We start from the raw sequence: 20,872 nt of genomic DNA, 5'->3' as shown, positions 1-20,872 counted from the left end.
AAAGTGATCGTGCCGACAGGATTGATATTAAGTACTACACATTATACAGTGAACGTATGAACAGCATCTGGCATAAACATAACATGATATGATCCATAAAAAACCCAGTTCCCAAGAACAAGATTATCGGCGCTTCTTTTGAGCCTTTTCCCTCCGTTTTTTGGCGCGCAACTATAGTGAGCGTAAGAGCGCTGAACTGAACAAAGCAAGCGAAAGGACAAGCTCACCTCTTTCTTTCCTCTCCTGTCTACCATAATGTATCGACCCTTGACACCCTTGGGACGGCCCTTAACACCTTTGGTAGCACCACGGGCGACAACCACCTTGACCTCTTTCTTCTCCTTTTTCTTCGATGTACCCTTTCTCATCAACTTTTCGATTTGCTGGGCCTTCTCTCGCTCAGTCATATCGGTAGTTGAAATTACTCCCTCAGCCTTCTTCATCGCCCTCTCCAGACGTTGCTGAGCTTTGAGTTTCTTGCGAGCCTTGGCCTCCGCAATTTTCTTGATAGGTCGAGCATCTAATGCGCGCTGCTTTTCGCGGAGAGCGGCAACCGCTTCTTTGGTTATAGGGATATTGGGTTTATAGTGCTTAGCTTCTTCCTCGACGAACCAGGATGGCAAACCGTCTTTAGCATTCAGAGAGTACCGGTTGAACCCATCGTTGATGAGTTCCGTTTTGGTTTTTTGGCGATTAACGAGTTGTTGTGCCAGAGTGACGGCTTCCGCAGTAGCGAGACCATGCTCTGGTGTAGACAGTGATAAATTAGAGGAAATTCAATAATGGAAGGTTTCGAACTTACTCTTTATCTTCTCTCGCTTGGCTTCGTCTTCGTCGTCATCCTCCACATCCCACATTGTGTCGTCGTCAGAATGGTCTTGTGGCACGATTTCAAAGTCATCATCATCAGACCCAGATTCCGAGTCCCAGGACTGTCGCAGTATTAACTCAAGCGCGGCAACCACTTCACGGGCATAACTTACCTCCTCGTCGACTGACATAGCATCTCCATCCGAGCCGCTGTCCCCGTCCTCCGAACCATCCTCCATGGCACTGTCCTCTTCGTCAGATACGTCAAGACCGTCTACCCCAGCAAAGACATCCTGCTTGAACCATAGCGAGGATGCCGCACTAGGCGCAGGTATTGCTGTAGATGTTCCAGGACCCGGCGACAGTTTCCGTTTTTTCGACTTGGGCGCGGAGCTCTCATCTCCCTTCTGAGGCCGCTTCATTTTCTTCGACTTGGGAACCACATCCTCATCCTCATCAGAGTCCGAGTCGTCAGATGACGAAGTGCCGTCTTCCAACTTTCTCTGTTGCACCAAGTCATAACCACCCTCCGAGTCCTCGTCGGAGTCTTCATCGTCAGAACCCTTCTCGGCGATGCCGTTCCACTCCTCCCGTTCTGCGTTTTTACGACGGGCTTCCTTGGCCTTGAACTTCAAATCTCTTTCTCTGAGCCGCTCCTGGTAGGCGTCGTAGAGGTTGTCGATGTCGGCTTCCAGCTGGGCCACTTTACGCTCCCGTTCGTCTTCGGTATCCAGGACCTCGTCATCGCCGTCATCGTCCGGTCCCGCAAGGCCCTCATCGTCGTCCACCAGGATGTCACCATCGGCGTCTGTGATGAACTCTTGCCTGTTCCGTAAGGACTTTTGGGTGTGCTCGAGATCGAAAATGTCTTCTTGGCCAAGATTCAGGGCAGCGTCATGTTGTTCAAGACCGATATCCAAGGGCGCAGTCATCTGAAGCTGCATACGCTGGATGGTGCGCGTCCGGATTTCGTTGGCCTTTCGTCGTTCGCGCTTCAGGCGGGCAGCCGCTTCCGCGTTCAACCGTTCCAACTAACGTATGTTCAATCGTTGGAATAAACGGGAAAACTGTTCAATGCACTCACCTCTTCGGATAATTGCTGCTCTTCGTCCACTTCCTCGGTCACGTCAATGACCTCAGTCGCGTCCTCTGTTTGTTTCGTGGTGACTTCGAGACCGAGCTGCGGTTGACATGTGAGATTGGTCAAGATAACGCTGGGGTAAACTGCAAGGCTCACCTCTTCCCGGAGGGCCAACCGCCACTTCAACAGAGACTTGAAATCTCCCTTGCCGAGCACCTTCAGGTCGTCACAGTTCAACTTGACATCGGGCTTGGTGATGTCGAGTTTAAGCCACCTGAATGTATATATCGGTGGGAGGAGAATATTGTGATGTTCGAGAGGTACTCACTCCTTCTCCTCATCGGTATCGAATGTGATTTTGTTATATGTACCAAGGATGGCGATGGGTTCGGGAGAGTGGATGAACTTGGTAACCGGGATCGAGTGGTATAAAGTGTAGTCTCCGTCGTTATAACCATCACGGTGTCGACGCTTCTTCTCTGGATGAAAAACATTGGATTGGGTGTCGTTGACCGTGGGTCCTTTATCGGCAGAAATGAGCGATGAGAGATCTTTGAAGACGTGTTTCGGGTCGAGGAATTTGGGATCAATGAATTTGGGAGCCAGAAAGTCTCGACAGACAACGAAGATTTCGGCCGAAACGTTTCTAGGAAGACGATAAGGTTGGATAGAGGGAAGTGTATTTTGGAGGAACGCACCTGGACGAGGGTGGTTTCGTTGCCTCTACTTTGCTGAAAAGCTGGCTGAAAACCCAAATGAGACTGTTGTAGTCCACACTGCGGAAAACTTTGGTCACAAAAGTGCCGCCCTTTGCGAGGAATTCGACAGCGAGTTTCAAACTCATTAAGACGAGTTCAGATTGACTGTAGGCGTCTTGAACCCAGGCAGTACCGACGTTTGGGGCACCATCGTGGAGTACGACATCTGCCTTCCAATCTTTCATCTCCCCGCGTAGGTAATTGCGACATTGGGTCGTCGTGATGTCTGACGCAAATGTAATTACTCGAGGAATGGGCTTGATGGGGACGAGATCGACACCTGTATTGAAAAAAGTGACTCGTAAACGGGACTGGACTGTTCAGAGATGGCAGGACATACCAATGATCAAACTGTTGGGGGGCATGTATTTGCTAGCAACCTGCAGCCAGCCACCAGGTGCTGCGCAAAGATCTATGGTACATCTTGCAGATTCTAGGAAGCCATATTTCTTGTTCAATTGAATGAGCTTGAAGGCCGAACGGGCACGGTAGCCTTGCTCTCTAACCTGTTTGTTAGCAGAAAAACATTTCAGAGAAGAAGATCATCATACTTTGCTAGTTTATAGTATTTATCTAGACGACCTTTTCCGGTCTTTTTTTGGCCTTTGCCCATGGTGCGTTGAGGGTATAGATGAGTTCAAGCGTTGATACTCTGAACTTGAAAATTCGACGATAGAAGGTTGTTTGTCACCGTTTGAGTTCAAGCCCAATAGGGGCCGAGTCGTATGTCGTCTCCCGAGTGCGCGAAATCGAGTGGCAGCCACGTTTGACATTCGATTGCAATTCCTACGACGACCATGGTAAATCCTGACTCCTCTACCCCGCTTCTTGGTCGGACTTCTTCTTTTTCCTCTCGACAGGCTATTTGGTGGAAGACTGGTGCAGCCTATGGTGAGTTTACTACTCCAGCACCACCGGTTAACGCCCGACACTCATAGCATCTACTTATTAGCTGCCACTGGAATTATGACTGGCGCTTTCGGAGGTTAGCTTGTCGTCCAACTGAGGGTTGGTGTTATACAGGTGCCTGATAACAGAACTAGCTCATGGTCTGCGCAAGCGCCCGGGGATCACTCCTGACTCTATCCATGCTTGGGAAACTGCCTCCAGTTATCTGGTCTGTTGACCTGACATCCTTTGAGTTCCGACAAACACTGAACCGACGGCGTCAGATTTATAATGGTCTGGCACTGATGCTGATTTCCCTCCATCCCCGATTTGCAGCCCACCGATTTGCTGGGCCCGCCATTGCGACTGGGTGTGCCGTGTTCTCTGGAAGTATCCTTGCCTTGGTTCTTGCGAGAGATCGGTATGGTGCATTGCCTCTTGTCTCCGGGAATGTCTTGAACTTGGCCCTTGTGTTTGTATTTCCAGATTCAAGTTCCTCGGCCCAGTGACGCCGCTGGGTGGAACAGTGATGATAGCAGGGTGAGCAATCCCTTTGTGGCAGGTGGATCTGAGTGTGTTTACACGGGACAATGCAGCTTTCTTTCTTTGGTTTTCTGAGCTTGTATAGGGCGGTAGAGTAGAGATAATAATACATGAGCGATCACGTGAGCGACGCGTGGTAACGCGACTTGGAAGCAGTTCGTTGATCGCGATTTGTTAGGGCTGTACAAGGCGGCGGCTTTGACTGCGACTATCATCATCGTCACGACCTGCTTTTTCTTTTTGCTCTCTACTCGCTTCGCTGTCTTGCTATCGTCCTTATCTTTTGTACCAACAATCTACCACGAATCATGACCCCGTCGCGCCCACCGCTGGGCCCGTCCCTCTCATTCCCAGAGCCATCGACGTCCACAAGCCTTGTAGCAAAATTCCAAGTCGCCAAACGCAGAATCGCCTCGACGTCCACACTCGAGTTCTTTGCACCAGCGGCAAAGTCGTTCCAGCCTTTACCGTACACTCCTCATGCGCCCTATGGACAATCAGAAAACCGCTCGAGAGCATTTTCCACACGTCATCAATCCAGAACTCACGATTCGCTGGCCCTCCCAGGGATGGATCCCCAGCCTAACGATCCCGATGTTGTCTTTATTCATCCCCCATTCACCGCATTCCCCAATTCTGATCAGCATCCTGAAGGCCTCTCCTATCAGCTCATGGCCGACAATCCAGATTGGTTCTTGGATCCGACCGATTTTATATCCCCTGGCAATACCAATCCTCAAGCAATCCCTTATCCCAACATTCTCGAACCCCCTCGAGGCTGGTGTCCCGCGAAAAAGAAGGACCTCAAGGAACGGGGATCCGAGGGATGGCCCGAGGGTGAAGAACCACGCCTGCGCTGTACCTTCTGTAGGAGGACGTACGCTGGCGTCAATGCAAAGAGTATGTGGCGGCGTCACGTCTACGAGAAACACAAGATCGCCATGTCCAACCGACGAGATGGCAACGACCGACCCAGGGGTAGGGGCTCTGGAAGTATGTCCGCCTTGTTCCTCATTAGTCCAGTTGTTGACCCCTGTCTCCAGAGGAAAACAAGCAGGTCACTAGTACTGCACCTCGTGAGCGTGAACGTGCGCGCGAGGAGCAACACGACCGCGTGCTTAACCTCCAGGTCGCGCCCCAAACCGACCCAGAGAACGTCTCGCACAAGTCGCGGTTCCGTTCTACGATGAAGGCTGCTGACACCAGAGAGCCCAAGGAAAAGAAAGTCACTATTTGCCTTCCACCGTCTATCACGGCCGCATCCCACAAGAAGCCTTCAAAGGAAGATCTTGAAAACACACCAGTCGACTCGGACATCAGGCATTCCACTCCGCCTACTTCGCCCCAACCCACCCTCAGCTCTGACAATGATGCTGTTTCCAAACCCGAAGTCATTGAGGCCTCCACGTCCACATCCAACCTCCTCGCCTCTCCCTATGACCCTCTTGCAACTCCTTCATTCCGCCATTCCCCAGGTCAACTCCCTTCTGACCGGCCATGGCGATTTGGTAGCCCTAACCACCCCCTTCACCTACCAACGAAGGACTATTCCCTATCGATGCTAGCTGTGTGCGACACATCTAGCCCGTTGGTCAAGCTTCCCATTACGTTGGGGTCTAGTCCTCCGGTTCCGTCTTCGCCTTCCTCTACGCCTCTTGATTCCTTTTTGAAGACCCCCTCGACTTCTAATATCTCGGCCAAAGGATTCCCGCGGAGTTGGCTTGTCAAAGGACCTTTGGGGTCGCCACTTGAGAAGCATACCAAACGCACCTTCAAGGACTTCTCCCCCCTCTCCCGCAGCACCTTTGGCAGTGGTTCACACCGTAGGACTCCTGGAAGGTCAGATGATTGGCTGACCGGTGACCTTGACCTCGCCCCATTCCAAACCCCTTGGCCTGCCATTCTCTCGGATGATGGGAGTCCATCAAAGAGAACACAGCCCTTTATTGAACCAGAAAGCCCTGTCGTTCGACGGGCGACCTCGAGCACCGTCGAGTTGGGTATTGGTCTCCTGGACCCCTTCGTCCTTGAGGATGAGCCACCGACAGTCGACGAGATCGAAGCTGAGATCAACGCTCTTGCGGGGTCCAAACGCGAAAGACGTAATTCCGTCGGACCCATCAAGCAACATCCTTCACCCGAACCCCTGGAGTCAAGTCCTCCGCTCAAGAAGCGGAGACTGTCTTCGGATTGAGTATCTAGTTTTCTGAGCATTTTTGGACATTTCTATCGTCGTATCGCTATCTCGTTGTACACTAGCACATTCGTATTCGCATCTGACCTATGTAAATTTTGTAGTGACTGTAGTAGTCTTAGACTGTATCTGTATGGGCATTTTACCATTAGCAAAGGGATTTCTTGTCGAGAGCTGTGGTACGGAGATGAATGATTGGATACCAGCGGAGTAACCGCCGGAGTTTGAAATGGTGCGGGATGCCTGACTGACCCCAACAATGCTGTCACGGTTGCAAGTTGCACTCAGCATCAGCCTCTGTTTCTCGTTCCCCGTCTGATACCCTCACGTCCTCCAGGTTTTTTGACGTCCAGAAGGTGTGGTCCCAGTCCAAGAACCAGTTGAACAACCGAAACTGAAGTATCGCGCCACTCGGTTTCGTCGCCAGCTTTCGACTCGCTTTCCTGTTTCACCCCGATAACGACACCAGTTTCTCTTCTTTCTGTTTCTCTTTTTAGGACTCTTCGGTCGCTCTAAACTTACAATGCAAGCCATTAAATGTGCGCCCTTGCCCCGTGCTCCTTCTAGTGGTGATTCACCCGATGCTCGTTTTCTTTAGGTGTCGTTGTGGGAGACGGTGCTGTAGGGAAGGTCAGTGGATCCCCCGCAACCGAGGCTGCCGCTCGCTCTAACCCGGAACATCACAGACCTGTCTTCTCATTTCTTATACAACAAACGCGTTCCCCGTAAGCACTCGCCCATTGCTCGTCCCTTTTTGGATCTTCTGATACTGTTGCCAGGGTGAATATATTCCAACTGGTACGCTGGACCGTCCATAAACCGAATTTGAGCAATTCAGTTGATGTTTTCGGTTTCTAGTATTCGACAACTACTCTGCGAATGTGATGGTAGATGGAAAGACCATTTCTCTGGGATTATGGGATACTGCTGGTCAAGAAGATTACGACCGACTCCGACCCCTGTCATACCCTCAGACCGACGTTTTCCTCATTTGCTTCTCGCTTGTTAGTCCCCCTAGTTATGAGAACGTCAGGACAAAGGTGAGTTTTCGTTTCATTTCAGCCTGAAATGTGGTCTAATTGATTGTTTCCAGTGGTACCCTGAGATCTCTCATCACGCACCCTCGACATCCATCGTTCTGGTTGGCACCAAGCTTGATTTGCGGGAAGACCCCATGACCATTGAGAAGTTGCGAGAGCGGTACGTCTTCCTTTGAGACCCCTGTGCTGCCCGTATTTTAACGCGTACACCCTAGCCGCATGGCACCTATCCAATACTCCCAGGGCGTTGCAATGGCGAAAGACATTGGCGCAGTGAAATACCTGGAATGTTCCGCGCTCACCCAGAAGGGTTTGAAGACAGTCTTCGACGAGGCTATTCGCGCAGTCTGTAAGTGGGCTCAGTGAGCGCCCTTGTTTCGTCAACGCTGATGGCAAACGTTTGAACAGTGAACCCACCCCCTCGTGTCAGCAAGAAGAACTCGAGTCGCTGCGTCATCCTATAAATACAGACATCACTTCCCTCTCACGACTCCTGCGTTGGTCCATCATGATTGGATTTCTTTCAGTTTTTTGCTATATCACGCCATTTATGTCTTTGCTCAGCCTTATAAACTCTTCTTGTGACGACTCTGTACCTTCTATCGACAGTCTGGTTTCTATATGCGTAACAACTAGTTTGATCAACAACCTTTTTGAAGGTCTCCATCCTGAATGACGGTTTCCTACGCCTTGGTCGGAGAAAACAGTGCATCGACAAGGGAGTGATGGTACTGTGATTCAAATGGTTTCTGACTGTCGCCAATCATCCTCGCTGGCTTCATGCATCGCCGGCCGAGAGCACGTCTATTCAATTGGAAGTTCCAACCCTGTTGTGCTAGGGGATGCCCTGGGTTCTGGGAAACAGCATGGACACCAGAGCTGCCGAAATGATGGTTTTCAGGAACAATGTAGGGGATCTGATCATTTGACATTTGTATCACAGCGAACACGGAATAGTTCACAGCAGTCCACAGTTCCCATCTGCAGCCACTCTTTCACAGTCGCAGTCTCTCGTTTCTTATCCGCCATCTGTCCGTCCTTTCATTGGCGTGTCCCTAGACAGGGAGGTTACGCTGGCGCTTTGGCATCAATCTGCGGGAGGCTTCTATGTCAGCCAGCGCCGGGGACCTTTCGAACGCTCCCCACGGCTCCACGAGACACAGTTCAAGGCCTTCGATTGACACAAATGCATCTGGCATAGCTGAAAGCACTATCTCCTTCTCCCAGTTCCCCGCTGTCCCGACAGAAATACCTACCACCCCGATCCGTGCTGGCTTCTCCAACTCCCCTGTTCGGTCCAACTTTTCCCCAGTCCAGCCTCTTGTCCCTCGCAGGGGTCCACTATCGGCGTCAACCTACCGTAACGGACCAGCTACTGCCTCCTCGTCCCGTTCCATCCAGCCCAGGGGACCGTCTGCCTCCTCTTCAACCGTTCGAGGCAATCCGAACCCGACCCACCCGCTTTCTCCGCACGACTGGCACGATGGATCATCCAGTATAGACGGAATCGACACACAAGAGGCCCGGTTGCTGCCAACCTCCTTCATCACTTCACTGTTACAGGAGAATAAGGAGCTGCGTCGACAGCAACGCAGTTCATTTGCGAGTGACGCCTTTAGTGGGATTTCCGAACTCACGTACCCCCCTCCCCCTCCCTATCCACAACCTTCTTCAGGACGGCCGGCGATACTTCAGAATCGAACAGGCAATCCTAACCGCACCCATGGAACCAGTAGGGCACCTCCCAGTGCATTTAGCCCGATCCGGGAAGCGCCCAACCGAGAATCGACCTCAGACTCCGAAACTCTGCACTCAACGCAAGGCCACCCGTCAATCGCTGGCTACACTCCCAACAATCCTCCTGTCGTCGTTGGGGTAGCACAGGCAACCCTCCGAAGTATCCCGGCCTCCAGCCGTCCTCCATCGTCCCAGACGGTTCCTCTGTCTGTTGATGAAAAGGAGGCGAAATATGGTCTCTCGAGTCAAGACATGGACGACGACTCCATTCTTCGATTCAAGGCACAGAACGCATACTATCCCCCTCCAGATCCCACACCGCCATCAAATGCCACACATAGGCGCCCGAACTTTAACCCACAACCTTCGACCCAGGCTCGGCAATCTACTTATTCTTTGGCTCCTTCGTTTGTTTCCAAGATATCTATGGCCTCTGTGGGGCGTATGTTCCATTGGCGCAAGAAATCTCTGCCACCAGTACCCCGGATCCCTGATATACCCCTCGCAGTCGAAAACCAGACAAGGAGAGCAGACCAATCCACGCCACTTCCAGATCTGGCCAATCGGGCGGACACCCTTCACGCCCTTTTGGAAAAGGGCTACCATCCTCATCACAGTCTATCCTCATACCAACAATACCAACTACAGCAAGATTTCCCCGTATCAGTCGAGGGAGGCGAGCATAGCTACCACCAAGATACTGTCAATACAATGGGTACCACGAACTCGACACAGCCATTGAGGCCACAGTACTACAGCGACTTCGCCGACCGTACCTCAGATAAACCCACGCTCACCTTCAGTAATCAAGGATCACCAGCCCGGGCATCCCGTCTGCCCCTCCTCAGTAAGCGGATGAAGATGGGCATTGCAATTTTCATCATAGCGGCCGTTGCCAGTATTATCGCAGCGATCGTAGTCGTCGTGAAGCGAAACCAGTCGGCATTGCCCAACTGTCCGAATGGTCTAACGGGAGCTACTTGCACTCTAAGTAAGCAGCATGTTTCATAGTCCTTGACTGCCGGGCACTAACTCCTGATGCATTGTTGCTAGACTCCACATGTGTTTGTACCGCAGACGATTCTCGATGTAACCCTCTTGCGCGGAACCTCATCGACCTGATCCCATCAGTCAACGAAGCTTTCTCCAGCAACCTCACTGCGCATGACATTTACACCAGCCTTTGGTACTCCCAAGGCAGGACCCGTTCAAATGATTGCTCTCCACAGGCACTATTGGTAGATTCCGGCAAGCGGCTGAAGGAGGAGCTATACCCCACGCGAACACAGTGGGTGCGGGCAGCCTTGCTATGGAACGTTGTCCAAGCGCAAGACCTCCAGTCCTCAGAAGACATGCTGAAGTTCGTCCAAAGCGCCCCTTGGGATTCTCTCCCCGGCGATGCTCCCACAAACGTCAAAGAAGAGTCCTTCACCGCTTCATTCTCGGGATTTATCTACAACTTCGCTGCTCAGACAGTCACACCAATCTCAGCGACCTTCGCTTCTCAAGGGCAGCCCACCCGAGAACAGATCGCCCGAGTCGGATCGACAGCACAATCTACCCTTGACAGAATGTACACTTTTGCCCAGGGTAAGTTCCCCGCCTTCTTTTGAGTGACGTTGTCTGAAGCCCCTCTATCAGCCTCTTCGGTCCAACGTGAACTCGCTCTGAGAAATTACTGGACAACCACGCTTTCTCAAAAGAGCGAAGACTTGACTGTGTTTAAGGCGCTCTTAAGCGCCTCGCCCATCCTACTCCCATTTGATGCCACTTCTTCATCGATCCGGGGGTTGTTCTCAAACGACTCATCATCGCTATTTCCACCGCCATTGGCCTGTTATCCAGGCCTATCATCACAGCAGCGCGATCGACTCAACTCATTGGAAACTTCTGTTTTCCAATTGCCAGCATCCGAAACGCCGTCCAACTTTGGTACTGGGTGCTATCCGGATCGTCCTATTTATGGCGTTCTAGATGTATTGCGCCTGCGCTTGCCCTTCCTAGATTCTCGAAGTGACCTCCCACGGCAAGGCGCTATTCTCCACAGGGATGCCGTTCCCCGAGTCGTCATTCATTCAGGTGAAGTGCTTAGCGCCACCTTCCCCAATTCGCAGGCCCCGAGTTTCGATGCCTCGCAACTGGACCCACGAAATTTCGGAACACTCAACTTCTCTAACCATGTCATACTGCGATATCTTACCTCCATGCCGGTGGACACCGCCATCCTACTCGTCCAGTACCTCCTGGGGATCAGCAATCGTCCTCAGGCACCCCCTGCTCCTTCATCACCGCTATTCAACGTCCTAGCGACCGTTCCCGTGATTGAGGTCTCGATATTCGGGGCGGTTGGCCCCCCGGACGTGGCTGGAACTGTGTCGGCACTTGCCACCACCTCCGACTCGATGTTCTACGGGTCAGACCCTGCTGCCGCCTTGCGGAGATGGACAATTTCTGGTTATGGTGGTACAGTCCATTGGGCTGAGAGGGCGGATGCTCCACGGATAGTCAAGGACGATTCATTCAATGACCAGGTTATGAATGAAGCTTGGGAGGCCACTGCCGAGTCCATAAGGCGAGATTTGTTCCCCTTGGATGCCCTTGTGTCCAGTTTCGAATCGACAGGGAAATTTGTATCTGCTTGATGACCGGATACTTGTCCTAATACTTATGTTGATCAGCCATGTTCCTCTTAGTTAGTAGTGTTTATTTGTCAATTATGAGGGTTATGCTCTGGGAATTTTCAAACAAGTGAGGCACCGAGTGAGATCTGAATTGGGTGGTGGAAGCTACTTCCCGACGCGGACGACACGTGGGCTTGGCACCTTTACTCAGAGCCTGCCATTATTGGGTCCAAATTCGACTGGCGAAAGGCTAAATTCCCTTCTTTCCCCTGATCCAACTCGATTCTTCCTTTCCTTCATAGTTCGCCAATGCCCAGAGCATCGTCCGCGACGACAAAGCCGTCGTTGTCGACAGACCCCTTGACGATGCCTCCTCAGCACCCCAACGTCCTCAAGCGAAACCAGGTGAGTACCTCCGGCGGGTGCTGATAGCTGCTTGGATCCTCACCACCACTCGTGCTCCAGGCGTGTCACCAGGTACGTAGGCTGAAGACACCTCAACACAATCCTGACTCTCTCATCGCTGTGTAGTGTCGACGGAGGAAGTTGGTAAGTCTTTCCGCCAGTGTGCCAAGCTTCAAGGCCCTGAACTGACGCGCGTGGCAGAAATGGTATGAAGATACCCATTTCTTGACTAGGAGGCGGCTCAACACTCCACAACAGCGACGCCAAACGACCGTGTTCAACATGTGTTCGGTCCCATGCACATGCCTTATCGCATGCACCGCCCGGCGCTAATCTGCCTCCCAAGCCGGAATGCACTTTCGACGAAAGTCAGTTGAACCTCGGGAGCTGCAGCTTTTTATAAAATTTGGCCCATTCTGATTTTTTTCTAGTCGCTGAACATAACCCGACTGTCTCTGAGGGACCGAAAAACAAGTACGAACGCCTGGAAAATCGAATCAGTATGCCTATTCATTTGGTCATTTCCGGTGGTAATGTGCTCAGATCACTCTCTTTAATAGACGAGTTGGAGACTTTGTTGAGGCAGAAAGATCACGCTCTCCTCAACTCCAGACAAGCGTCTGAAGCGAAGACGACTGGAAGTATTGTTGCCCCCCACTCCTTGAGTACAGCGAACTTCGGTGATATTCTCCCCGGTATGCATCTGATAGTTCTGCGTGATGCTTGTCCGATGCTAAACCATTAGAAGGCGCCACGAGCAGGCAGTACAGCCTTGCTCTCTCTGACGCAGGCAATAGCCCGACCTCCATGCTCACCACGACAACCAATTTGAATGGTTCTCCCTCTGGTTTGGATTTGATTTGGCCTAATTGGCCCCCAAGGCTCCCTGCACCCGACTTATTACGGCACTTGTACGTGCGCGACTCTCGCTCCCTTATTTGCAGTCACTGATTGAGTTCTTAGAGTGGAAGTCTTTTTCCTCTTTCACCCTCACGCATCTCGACTCTTCCATGTGCCGAGTTTTATGAACTCTCTTGCGCTTCCCCCCACACACCCGAAATTCCCAGCCACACCCGTCCTTCACTCCATCTGTGCAATAGGAAGCCTTTACACCGCCGCAGTGACCTCTCCTCCTCTCCCGAACTTTGATGAAGTCCCGCCTGGTATGGTTCCCTAATCAGTTTCCTGGACGATAACTTACATCCCGGGTAGATGAAATCTTCCTCGAGCGCCTTCGCGCGAAGGAGCAGCGACCCGATTCCTTTGCAGAACAACATGCCAAACTCGCGCGGGAGACGGCGGAGCACATGAACACTCTAGGCGAGAACCTCTTCCAAGTTCTGCAAGGTAGAGTTGCGCGACACGTTGGCATTGCCAGTACTTACGTGAACGTTATAGCTAATATCGTATTGACCTGGTTTTACTGGTCGCATGGCAGGTAAGTCCGCTTCTCTCGCCCATGGATTTGATCTCATTGCCCAATCAACACAATAGATGGGTCGACGTAAGTGATATCCAGCATCCCGTTCTTCTTTTCGTTCATTAACGCTCCATTCACAGATTTTCCTCGGATCTGCCCATTCCATGCGGCTCACAGTCCCTCTTGGGTTAAATATGTGCCCACCATTCCACTCAATAACCAAGTCCGAAAGGCCGCCTTCAATTCTTACACCCGCTCGAACCGTCATCGAAGATGAAACCAGAAGAAATGCGTTTTGGTTGGCTTATGCAACCGAACGCCAACACGGTGCCGGAAACGGATGGGCTCTGAGTTTGGATGATCAAGATATCTCACAGCTTCTTCCTGTGCGTGGGGACTTATTCGAGCAAGGAGTGAGCAAACTTTCCACTATAGCTTCTCGTGGTGGCGGCTAAATCGCTCCAAGACCCTCGTGCCTCCATTAGATCGCCAATGGGCCCATACACGCGACCTTCTCTTAACCCACCCAGATAGCCAGACTGATTCCTTCATGCTATACATCAAGGGGACTATTCTGATCTGTAGGTCCCAATGACATCCCATTTAGCCATTGAGCTGACCATAATTCCAGCTCGCGTCAAAGCCTTTAATATGAGGTTCCGTTCAAGGCATTTCGCAGGAGATGCCGCTGTCGCCTGCTCCTTTAGCGAGAACATACAGTCTCCAGACCCGGTCGATCCTCGAGGTTCCCCAGCTTTCGTTGAACTGGACACTACCATTTCTTCCTTCAAGTCCTCTTTCCCGGCTCATTTGAAAACACCTATCGTCGATAACGTCGTCGACAATCATTTATACACGGCCTTCCTGATGCCCCACGTGTAGGTGCAAAATACTAATCTATGTCACTGCTTCATGGAATTGATGATGATATTTTTTCTAGCGCTATGATCGTGCTTCACGATCCCCACGCCGAAGTTAGGCAGTCGGGGTGCATATCAGCGCTAAAAATTCTCACTTCCGCCAGAGCGATTCTGGACCTGATATACAGTGTGTCTTCGACTAGTTTCGACATAACCCTCCTCGACTCTTTCTGTTCCGTAAGTGATCTTTGTAATGTCTCGTGCCCTTCTAAGATGCTCAAAGCTCTCTTGAAGTTCTGCTGGTTCCTCAGTGGGCGCGTATTGGTTAGGTTCCTCCAGGTGGCTTTGGATGCTCGCATACCGGACCAAATCTCGACTCTAAAGGCAGAGATAGATTTCATTCAGTAGGCACAACCACGTCCCTGCCTTGCATTCAATGCTGACGACTTCATCTAAAAGCACCTCTATCGCCAAAGTTGGGCAACGGATACCCCTTGCACATCGTTTTGGGAAAATGTTGGAGGACCTTCTTAAGAAACGATGCGGCCCTCTTTCGTCCATACCTATGAATCTCTCGTTCGCGGGATCAAGCGATGCCAGTGCGACCATTAGAACTTTGTTCGAGGGTTGTGACGGGTCGACCGACAATAACGACATGATCAACCTTCACCAAACCTTACATGAATCCGGTACTTACCTTCATATGCCATAGACACTAATGACCCTTTTTTGTGTGTACATTACTGTATGACTGCCTGTAACATAAGCACTTACGGACATTTTCTTGACGACTGTATTTTTTGGGGAGTACTATGTTGATTGATGCTTCTCCTCGAGATAGATTCTCCGATCCGGGCGTGATGCCAATGGATCGATCGCATATGACTCTGCTCCGGTTTGCAGGACTTGCTCCCCATTCTCTCCACTACTATCAACCATGGTTTCGACAGGGAACGCGATCTCTGATGGGCAACCTTTACCTCGAGTTGCAATTCTTGGCCCTTTTGGAACATACAGCCACGAGGTATGCACGCAGCGACTCGGACGCCCCGTCCGCGATTGACGACTGCCCATTTCCCCAGGCAGCTGACCGATACTTTGGACCAACTGCGCGATATAATGAAAAGCTGGAGATCAAAGGTATGTCTTGCGCGTCCTATTACAGGCACGAGTGTGGCAGTAGTAAAGCTAATCATAGATGTCTTCCACGCGTTGGCCTCTTCTAGCGCGGACTTTGGCGTGGTGCCTCAGGAAAACACGATTTTCGGCAGTGTAGTCGACACCTATGATGCTTTGCGGGCCATGGGTAGAGGGTATATCGTCGGAGAAATTACCCTTCGCATAGACCACTGTTTAGTGGCGAGGACCGGAGTTCGACTGGACGAGATCCACACAGTTTTGAGTCACGAACAGGTGCGAAACTATGTGGATGCCATAGCGTTAATTTCTAACCAGGTACGTTTGGGACTGGGGATTTAATTATCTTCCAGGCTTTGGGTCAGTGTCGGCTTTTCATTGCAAAACATTTACCGACCGCCACTACCGAACGGACGACCTCTACTGCTGGAGCCGCTCGTGCACTTCTGGATCGGCCCCATGGCCATGCTGCAATCTGCTCCAGAGTCTGTACGACACTGTTCCAGGGGTTGGAAGTGTTGAGGGAGGCGATACAGGCAGACTCCAGTAATTATCTGCCGAATTTCATGTCTTTCGCATTGCTTATTCGATCCGACAGACAATTACACGAGGTTCTACGTCCTGGCAAGAGGCCCGGATGTAAAGTTACCCATGAATCGCCCGAGGCCTTCTGAATCCCATAGAACGGGCGTCATTCGAATCATAATTCGACAGACGGCTGCAAACACTTCATCTTCGACAGGAATACAGGACGCCCTAGCCATGCTGAATACAAGCATCTCGCGGATCGATAGAAGGCCTTTGGCAGGCGTTCCTTTCGATTTCGTGTACTTGGTGGAAGTACAAGACGAACAACAAGGTCAACATCGGTCCGTTCCAGAGTGGAAACAATATATCGAAACGAAGGTTGAAGAGGTATTGAAGGCTGGGTTCTCAGTCGACCTAATTGGAGCGTGGTAGTGCAGGTTCGAACAGACTTGGAGACAGTCGTGTTAGAGGCCGTGACTGGCTGTTGGTGCATTCGATCTCGAACATTTTGCAGTCTTGGAAGAATAATGATACAGTTTGGGCCAACTGTTAAAGCATACATGTTTGGGTAGGGCTCGTATATTCGTCCATTCGCCCATTCACTTTCATTTTAGTCAACGGTTCTTTCAACGCCCATAGCAGAACTGAAAGATTATCTACATTGCCTGCAGAAGTGTGGCCAACATGAGGTCTAGGGGGAAAGACTGTCAGATGCACTTGAGGAAAGACTTCAGCAGCGATCCGTACCAAAGCAACTTACCTTCGCAGTAGATCCAGTTTGTGCGAGAAGGGACGACGAGAAACCAATGTCGGTGGTCTCGCGCTGGAATTGCTACTTCCGGGGGGTCGAAAGAGACGAATGCACCAGCTACGTGTTTCCAAATGTTTTTATGGAAGACTATCGAGGATACATCGATTTTCTTTTACCTAAAAGTACACGGACCGGGTCATGGTGTCATATACAAGGTTCGAGATGTCATAAATCTGTCAACCATCATGGAGAGCCGTTTGCTGGATTTGTACCACGGCTTGCTGGGACCTCGGGCGAATGCTACACTGAAATGGCTTAGGGTGACTGATGTGATGCATCCCTGGTAAGCGATCGCCACTGAGCACGAGGATTATAGGACGGCATTTACCTGAGCACAAGTGGTGCGTAATCTATCACTGGCTCGACTACGCGACCGTTCTTATCGACTGCCTTCGTAACGTCAAAGACGGAACTGAGGGAAGAAACGACCAGGAAGATAAAGTCGAAAGCGACGTGTTGCCCAGGACAGAAGCTACATTGCCTGTCGTTCGATATGCCTTCCAGACTGTAGACGACAATATGCACTTACCGTCGACCGAAACCAAAGACATTATCCGGAAGAGCGTTGATTCCGAGTCTAGCGTTTGCTTCCCGATCGACGAATCTATCTGCTTTAAAGGTGAAGGGGTCTGGGTATAAATCAGGGTCGTGAAGAACCGCCCAGACGTTAGGGAGAATCACAGTCCCCTTTGGAATATGGTAGCCGCGGTATTCGTCAGTTTCTGAAGCATAGTGGCTGAGCGACAATGGGGTCACGGGGTTCCACCGGAGAACCTGCAAGTCTCTTCAGTGGTATCCTAGGACCGATAATTTGATATTGCGAACCTCGTAACAAATACTTTCCTACCCAAGGGTTCATTAGTCTCCAACTTTGCAAGTGCAGGCGAGACCTTACGATCAGGGGTAGGTCGGGTCTATCCTGGAGAGTTGGTAGCCGTCCGCCCAAGACTCTATCGAGCTCTTCCTGCGCCAGCTTCTGGACCTCAGGGAAGTTGGCGAGAGCCAAGAAGTAAGACAGTGCCCCAGAAACAACAGTGTCCGATCCAGCTGGAAACACGTTTTAAGGGATGTCTATTCAATGAACAGGTTGTATACGCACCCGCGAAAGCGGTTGCCGCTGTATTCTTGATGATATCCTCTGTAAAGGTGCTGGTTCCAGACCAAAGATCGTCCAGTTCTTCCCTTACGAGGCAAGCGGTCGCCTTTCCCTCCAACTAGTGTGCAAATATAGTCAGATATCACCAAAAGTCTTGAGAATTCAGATGGACCCACCATCTTACTCTTGGTAACGGCGAAAGGGCGTTCCAACATTTCAATGACAGGTTTCCTCCACTCTTTGGCCTTACGTTTGAAGCTGGCGAGCGGAAACCAGGAGGGGATATGTTTCAGCCAAGGAATGTAATCCTGATAATCCTCTGAGCATATGACATCAGTTGTGATGAATGGGAGCAGCTTACCACCATGTACGTCCCGTACAACCCTGCTTGTGCAACGTTTCTAGCAACCTTCTCTGCAAGGTCCACATAGAGATCGCCTTCTTCGGCGACTTCGTGACCATAGACAAGCCCAAGGACAACCGCAGAAGCGGTTCTGAGTGGTCAATGGGCATTAGTTAGAGGTCTATTTGGGGGAGGCGGTTCTTCACCTTCGGACGGACGCACGGAATTCTGTAGGATTTTCGAGTAGTTCGCGCAGCATTGTATGCACGTACTTAGTTTGAACTGCGTTATAGACGTTCCTATCGGCTCTCTTGAAATACTTAAAAAACAGGTTACGATGTCGCTGCAACCCGGCCGTTGATCAATGTCATATCCTTTCAGGTGCAGAACATTTGCCGACGCACCTTCCATCGTTCCCCGTACAGCATTGAGGTGAACAGGTAGTTAAGCCCGATCCTATTGGGTTCAGCAAGTGAATGGGCCCCACAGGGTGAAGGAGCTCACATGTCGATCACCATGGTGCGATACGGCCTAGACGAGTAGATACTGGCTCTCTTATCGAGAAGGTCTGTCATTGCTTCACGAGAGTTCAAGACTAGAACTGGATTGCCCAAGGTTTTGTAGTATATGAGGTCGCCTAGAGTGAGAGTCCAACAAATCCATCCTTCTAAGTAGCTGGCAATGGAAGACGTACCATAAACCTCGGCCCACTTTGCATATGACACCCAAGGATACGGACTGGGAAACGTCGGGCCTCTGAAGAGAGACGATGGTGGCCCAGGAGGCAAGGGAAGACTCGTCTTCAACTTTCTGTAATATAGACCAAGCAGGATAGCGAATGATACGAAGCCCCAAGCGAGGTTAGCAGCGGCTGGGACCAGTAAAGCGCAGACAGAGGCCATGTTGACCTGGGATACTGGGGGGAAGAATTGTGGGCACAGATGGAGGGCATTGCGGGATCCACGATTATTTGTAAGGGGGAGATGGATGTTTTTGTAACAAGTGATTATTACGAGAGAGGATAGGCAACGTTCCGCGCTTAACCAAACGGAGGACTAAGGTTCAAGGTAAGTCTCACGCAGGTGGACCCTTGGCGCCTCCGAGTCGCGTCGGAGTTTGAAACGCTCCTTGCTCTTTACAGTCATCATGGCCTCCAATCCGCTCATTGGGCCGTCTGCTCTCCGAGACGTAATAAATCCCCAGTTTCATCAAAACAACTTTCCAGCTGAGATTTATGCCAAAACAGAGCTTGGGATAAAGCTCGACAAAGGTCGGTCACTTCAGTCTTTACACTCGTTCTGACACCGATACATCTGTTAGACGACCAAATATGTCGCCTCGCCCTGACTCCGGCTGGATGCCCCCTCGGTCCTCTCCACTGTCCTTTAAGGCACACCACACCATCAGTACAGAACTTCCAGCCTCCACGACAGCTTCCGACTCACCCCCGAGAACGAGAACGGCTTGCCACTGTGTGCAAACATTGGCTGCGCGGTCTCTGCAAAAAGGGCGATGCCTGTGAATTCTTGCACGAGTATAACCTTCGGCGGATGCCTGAATGTTGGTGGTTTGCAAAGTATGGATACTGCTCTGCAGGTGACGAATGCCTTTACGCGCATCCCAAAGAAAGGCGGATTGAGTGTCCGGATTACAATAGGGGCTTCTGCAAGCTTGGTCAGTGGCTGAATGCTTTGCCTTTCCAAGGCTTTTAGGTGGAAACTGATTCCGTTCCAGGACCAACATGCCCTCGGAAACACGTACGTAAAGTCGCTTGTCAGTTGTATCTGACTGGCTTTTGTCCTGCCGGCCCAGAGTGTCCGAAGGGCCAGTGAGTCGTCTCTTTCGAAACCTTCTTTCTTCAACTCAAATGTCTTTCCAAGCCCAAAGCCGCAGTTGCCGTCAGCCAGCGACTACTCCAACCAAGCTTCGTTATCTAACAGGGAAGTCGGGCCGCCGCCACCAGGGTATGGTAGTGGTCGCTACGACGGGCCACAAGCCGGAGGCGGTATGGCAGCTGGCGGCCCCCCAAGGCGCAACCTTGACGAAGTAATGTGCTTCAAGGCAAGTCCAGCACCTCACGCTTCCCGGATTGGAAAATGACCAAACTTGTTACAGTGCGGAGAGAAGGGCCATTATGCCAACCATTGTCGAAACAGAAATGTACCTGGCAATCGCGGTGGCGTAGATAGGTCGAAACGATTTGGTGAAGAGTAGAACCATCAGGACGTTCGTTTAGTCGGTAGGTCACTGTTTCACATGTATACAGATAAACCTGAACACTAAAGTGTCCAGACATGTATACTAATACAATGATTGTCTGGAGACTGCTTTATCTGTCCGCCATTAAGGATGACCAAATGTGAAAGGCACGGCAATGGGCGTTTTCTTCGTGTGATACACTGTGTTGTAAATCAGACATCTGTTATCATCGCTCCAAGGCGCCTAAATACAATGGACCCCCAATGGCATGGTTAGCTGGCGCTGATGCTCGGTCGATCTGCAACCCAGGCGAGCCTTCAATTGCTATTAGCTCGTCAAATATCCCTTCGTGGGTTCTTCCTATGTACTCCACGGAATGAGACGGGCTTGACTGGATGCGC

The 20,872-nt window shown here is 51.1% G+C and overlaps 9 protein-coding genes across 9 annotated transcripts; 7 read left to right on the top strand and 2 right to left on the bottom strand.

Annotated features, from left to right (window-relative positions):
* Positions 1–123: 123 nt before the first annotated feature.
* On the bottom strand, positions 124–3,262 carry CC1G_06793 (RNA methyltransferase; the record flags this gene model as incomplete). The annotated part of the gene is made up of 10 exons (XM_001828755.1): positions 124–171; positions 228–745; positions 803–932; positions 984–1,841; positions 1,895–1,990; positions 2,048–2,165; positions 2,220–2,537; positions 2,590–2,929; positions 2,990–3,150; positions 3,201–3,262. The coding sequence occupies 10 exons, from the start codon at positions 3,260–3,262 to the stop codon at positions 124–126; spliced, it is 2,649 nt and encodes an 882-aa protein (XP_001828807.1).
* A 184-nt stretch (positions 3,263–3,446) lies between these two features.
* On the top strand, positions 3,447–4,178 carry CC1G_06792 (hypothetical protein; the record flags this gene model as incomplete). The annotated part of the gene is made up of 6 exons (XM_001828754.1): positions 3,447–3,540; positions 3,602–3,634; positions 3,687–3,766; positions 3,874–3,963; positions 4,024–4,077; positions 4,134–4,178. 6 exons carry the CDS (start codon positions 3,447–3,449, stop codon positions 4,176–4,178), a joined length of 396 nt encoding a protein of 131 aa, XP_001828806.1.
* A 210-nt stretch (positions 4,179–4,388) lies between these two features.
* Positions 4,389–6,274, top strand: CC1G_06791 (hypothetical protein; the record flags this gene model as incomplete). Its single annotated transcript, XM_001828753.2, has 2 exons — positions 4,389–5,058; positions 5,124–6,274. The coding sequence occupies 2 exons, from the start codon at positions 4,389–4,391 to the stop codon at positions 6,272–6,274; spliced, it is 1,821 nt and encodes a 606-aa protein (XP_001828805.2).
* A 283-nt stretch (positions 6,275–6,557) lies between these two features.
* CC1G_06790 (small GTPase Rac1) lies at positions 6,558–7,958 on the top strand. The gene is made up of 9 exons (XM_001828752.2): positions 6,558–6,630; positions 6,702–6,813; positions 6,873–6,904; positions 6,961–6,999; positions 7,054–7,072; positions 7,133–7,314; positions 7,368–7,474; positions 7,530–7,663; positions 7,723–7,958. The coding sequence occupies exons 2-9, from the start codon at positions 6,798–6,800 to the stop codon at positions 7,776–7,778; spliced, it is 585 nt and encodes a 194-aa protein (XP_001828804.2). The 5' UTR covers positions 6,558–6,630; positions 6,702–6,797; the 3' UTR covers positions 7,779–7,958.
* Positions 7,959–8,302: 344 nt separating this feature from the next.
* Positions 8,303–11,693, top strand: CC1G_06789 (hypothetical protein; the record flags this gene model as incomplete). The annotated part of the gene is made up of 3 exons (XM_001828751.2): positions 8,303–10,042; positions 10,105–10,641; positions 10,693–11,693. The coding sequence occupies exons 1-3, from the start codon at positions 8,422–8,424 to the stop codon at positions 11,691–11,693; spliced, it is 3,159 nt and encodes a 1,052-aa protein (XP_001828803.2). The 5' UTR covers positions 8,303–8,421.
* Positions 11,694–11,981: 288 nt separating this feature from the next.
* On the top strand, positions 11,982–15,148 carry CC1G_06788 (hypothetical protein; the record flags this gene model as incomplete). The annotated part of the gene is made up of 18 exons (XM_001828750.2): positions 11,982–12,077; positions 12,138–12,149; positions 12,204–12,221; positions 12,279–12,368; positions 12,424–12,445; positions 12,509–12,577; positions 12,638–12,772; positions 12,826–12,988; positions 13,041–13,240; positions 13,290–13,424; positions 13,476–13,515; positions 13,572–13,581; positions 13,638–13,910; positions 13,964–14,078; positions 14,129–14,375; positions 14,438–14,594; positions 14,652–14,761; positions 14,817–15,148. 18 exons carry the CDS (start codon positions 11,982–11,984, stop codon positions 15,067–15,069), a joined length of 2,145 nt encoding a protein of 714 aa, XP_001828802.2. The 3' UTR covers positions 15,070–15,148.
* A 146-nt stretch (positions 15,149–15,294) lies between these two features.
* CC1G_13659 (hypothetical protein) lies at positions 15,295–16,454 on the top strand (the record flags this gene model as incomplete). Its single annotated transcript, XM_002912081.1, has 5 exons — positions 15,295–15,381; positions 15,440–15,497; positions 15,556–15,812; positions 15,848–16,040; positions 16,093–16,454. The coding sequence occupies 5 exons, from the start codon at positions 15,295–15,297 to the stop codon at positions 16,452–16,454; spliced, it is 957 nt and encodes a 318-aa protein (XP_002912127.1).
* A 515-nt stretch (positions 16,455–16,969) lies between these two features.
* On the bottom strand, positions 16,970–19,174 carry CC1G_06787 (cytochrome P450; the record flags this gene model as incomplete). Its single annotated transcript, XM_001828749.2, has 12 exons — positions 16,970–17,078; positions 17,162–17,305; positions 17,363–17,607; positions 17,659–17,676; positions 17,729–17,880; positions 17,933–18,047; positions 18,106–18,237; positions 18,291–18,423; positions 18,479–18,591; positions 18,677–18,728; positions 18,777–18,909; positions 18,967–19,174. 12 exons carry the CDS (start codon positions 19,172–19,174, stop codon positions 16,970–16,972), a joined length of 1,554 nt encoding a protein of 517 aa, XP_001828801.2.
* A 244-nt stretch (positions 19,175–19,418) lies between these two features.
* On the top strand, positions 19,419–20,486 carry CC1G_13658 (no arches protein; the record flags this gene model as incomplete). Its single annotated transcript, XM_002912080.1, has 5 exons — positions 19,419–19,542; positions 19,593–19,946; positions 20,007–20,100; positions 20,153–20,318; positions 20,388–20,486. 5 exons carry the CDS (start codon positions 19,419–19,421, stop codon positions 20,484–20,486), a joined length of 837 nt encoding a protein of 278 aa, XP_002912126.1.
* Positions 20,487–20,872: the final 386 nt, after the last annotated feature.

This window comes from Coprinopsis cinerea (genome assembly GCF_000182895.1).
Source record: "Coprinopsis cinerea okayama7#130 chromosome 1 map unlocalized cont3.1, whole genome shotgun sequence".
NCBI lineage: Eukaryota > Fungi > Basidiomycota > Agaricomycetes > Agaricales > Psathyrellaceae > Coprinopsis > Coprinopsis cinerea.
Note: the sequence above shows the minus strand (reverse complement) of the source record. Positions and strands in the feature narration are given on the sequence as shown.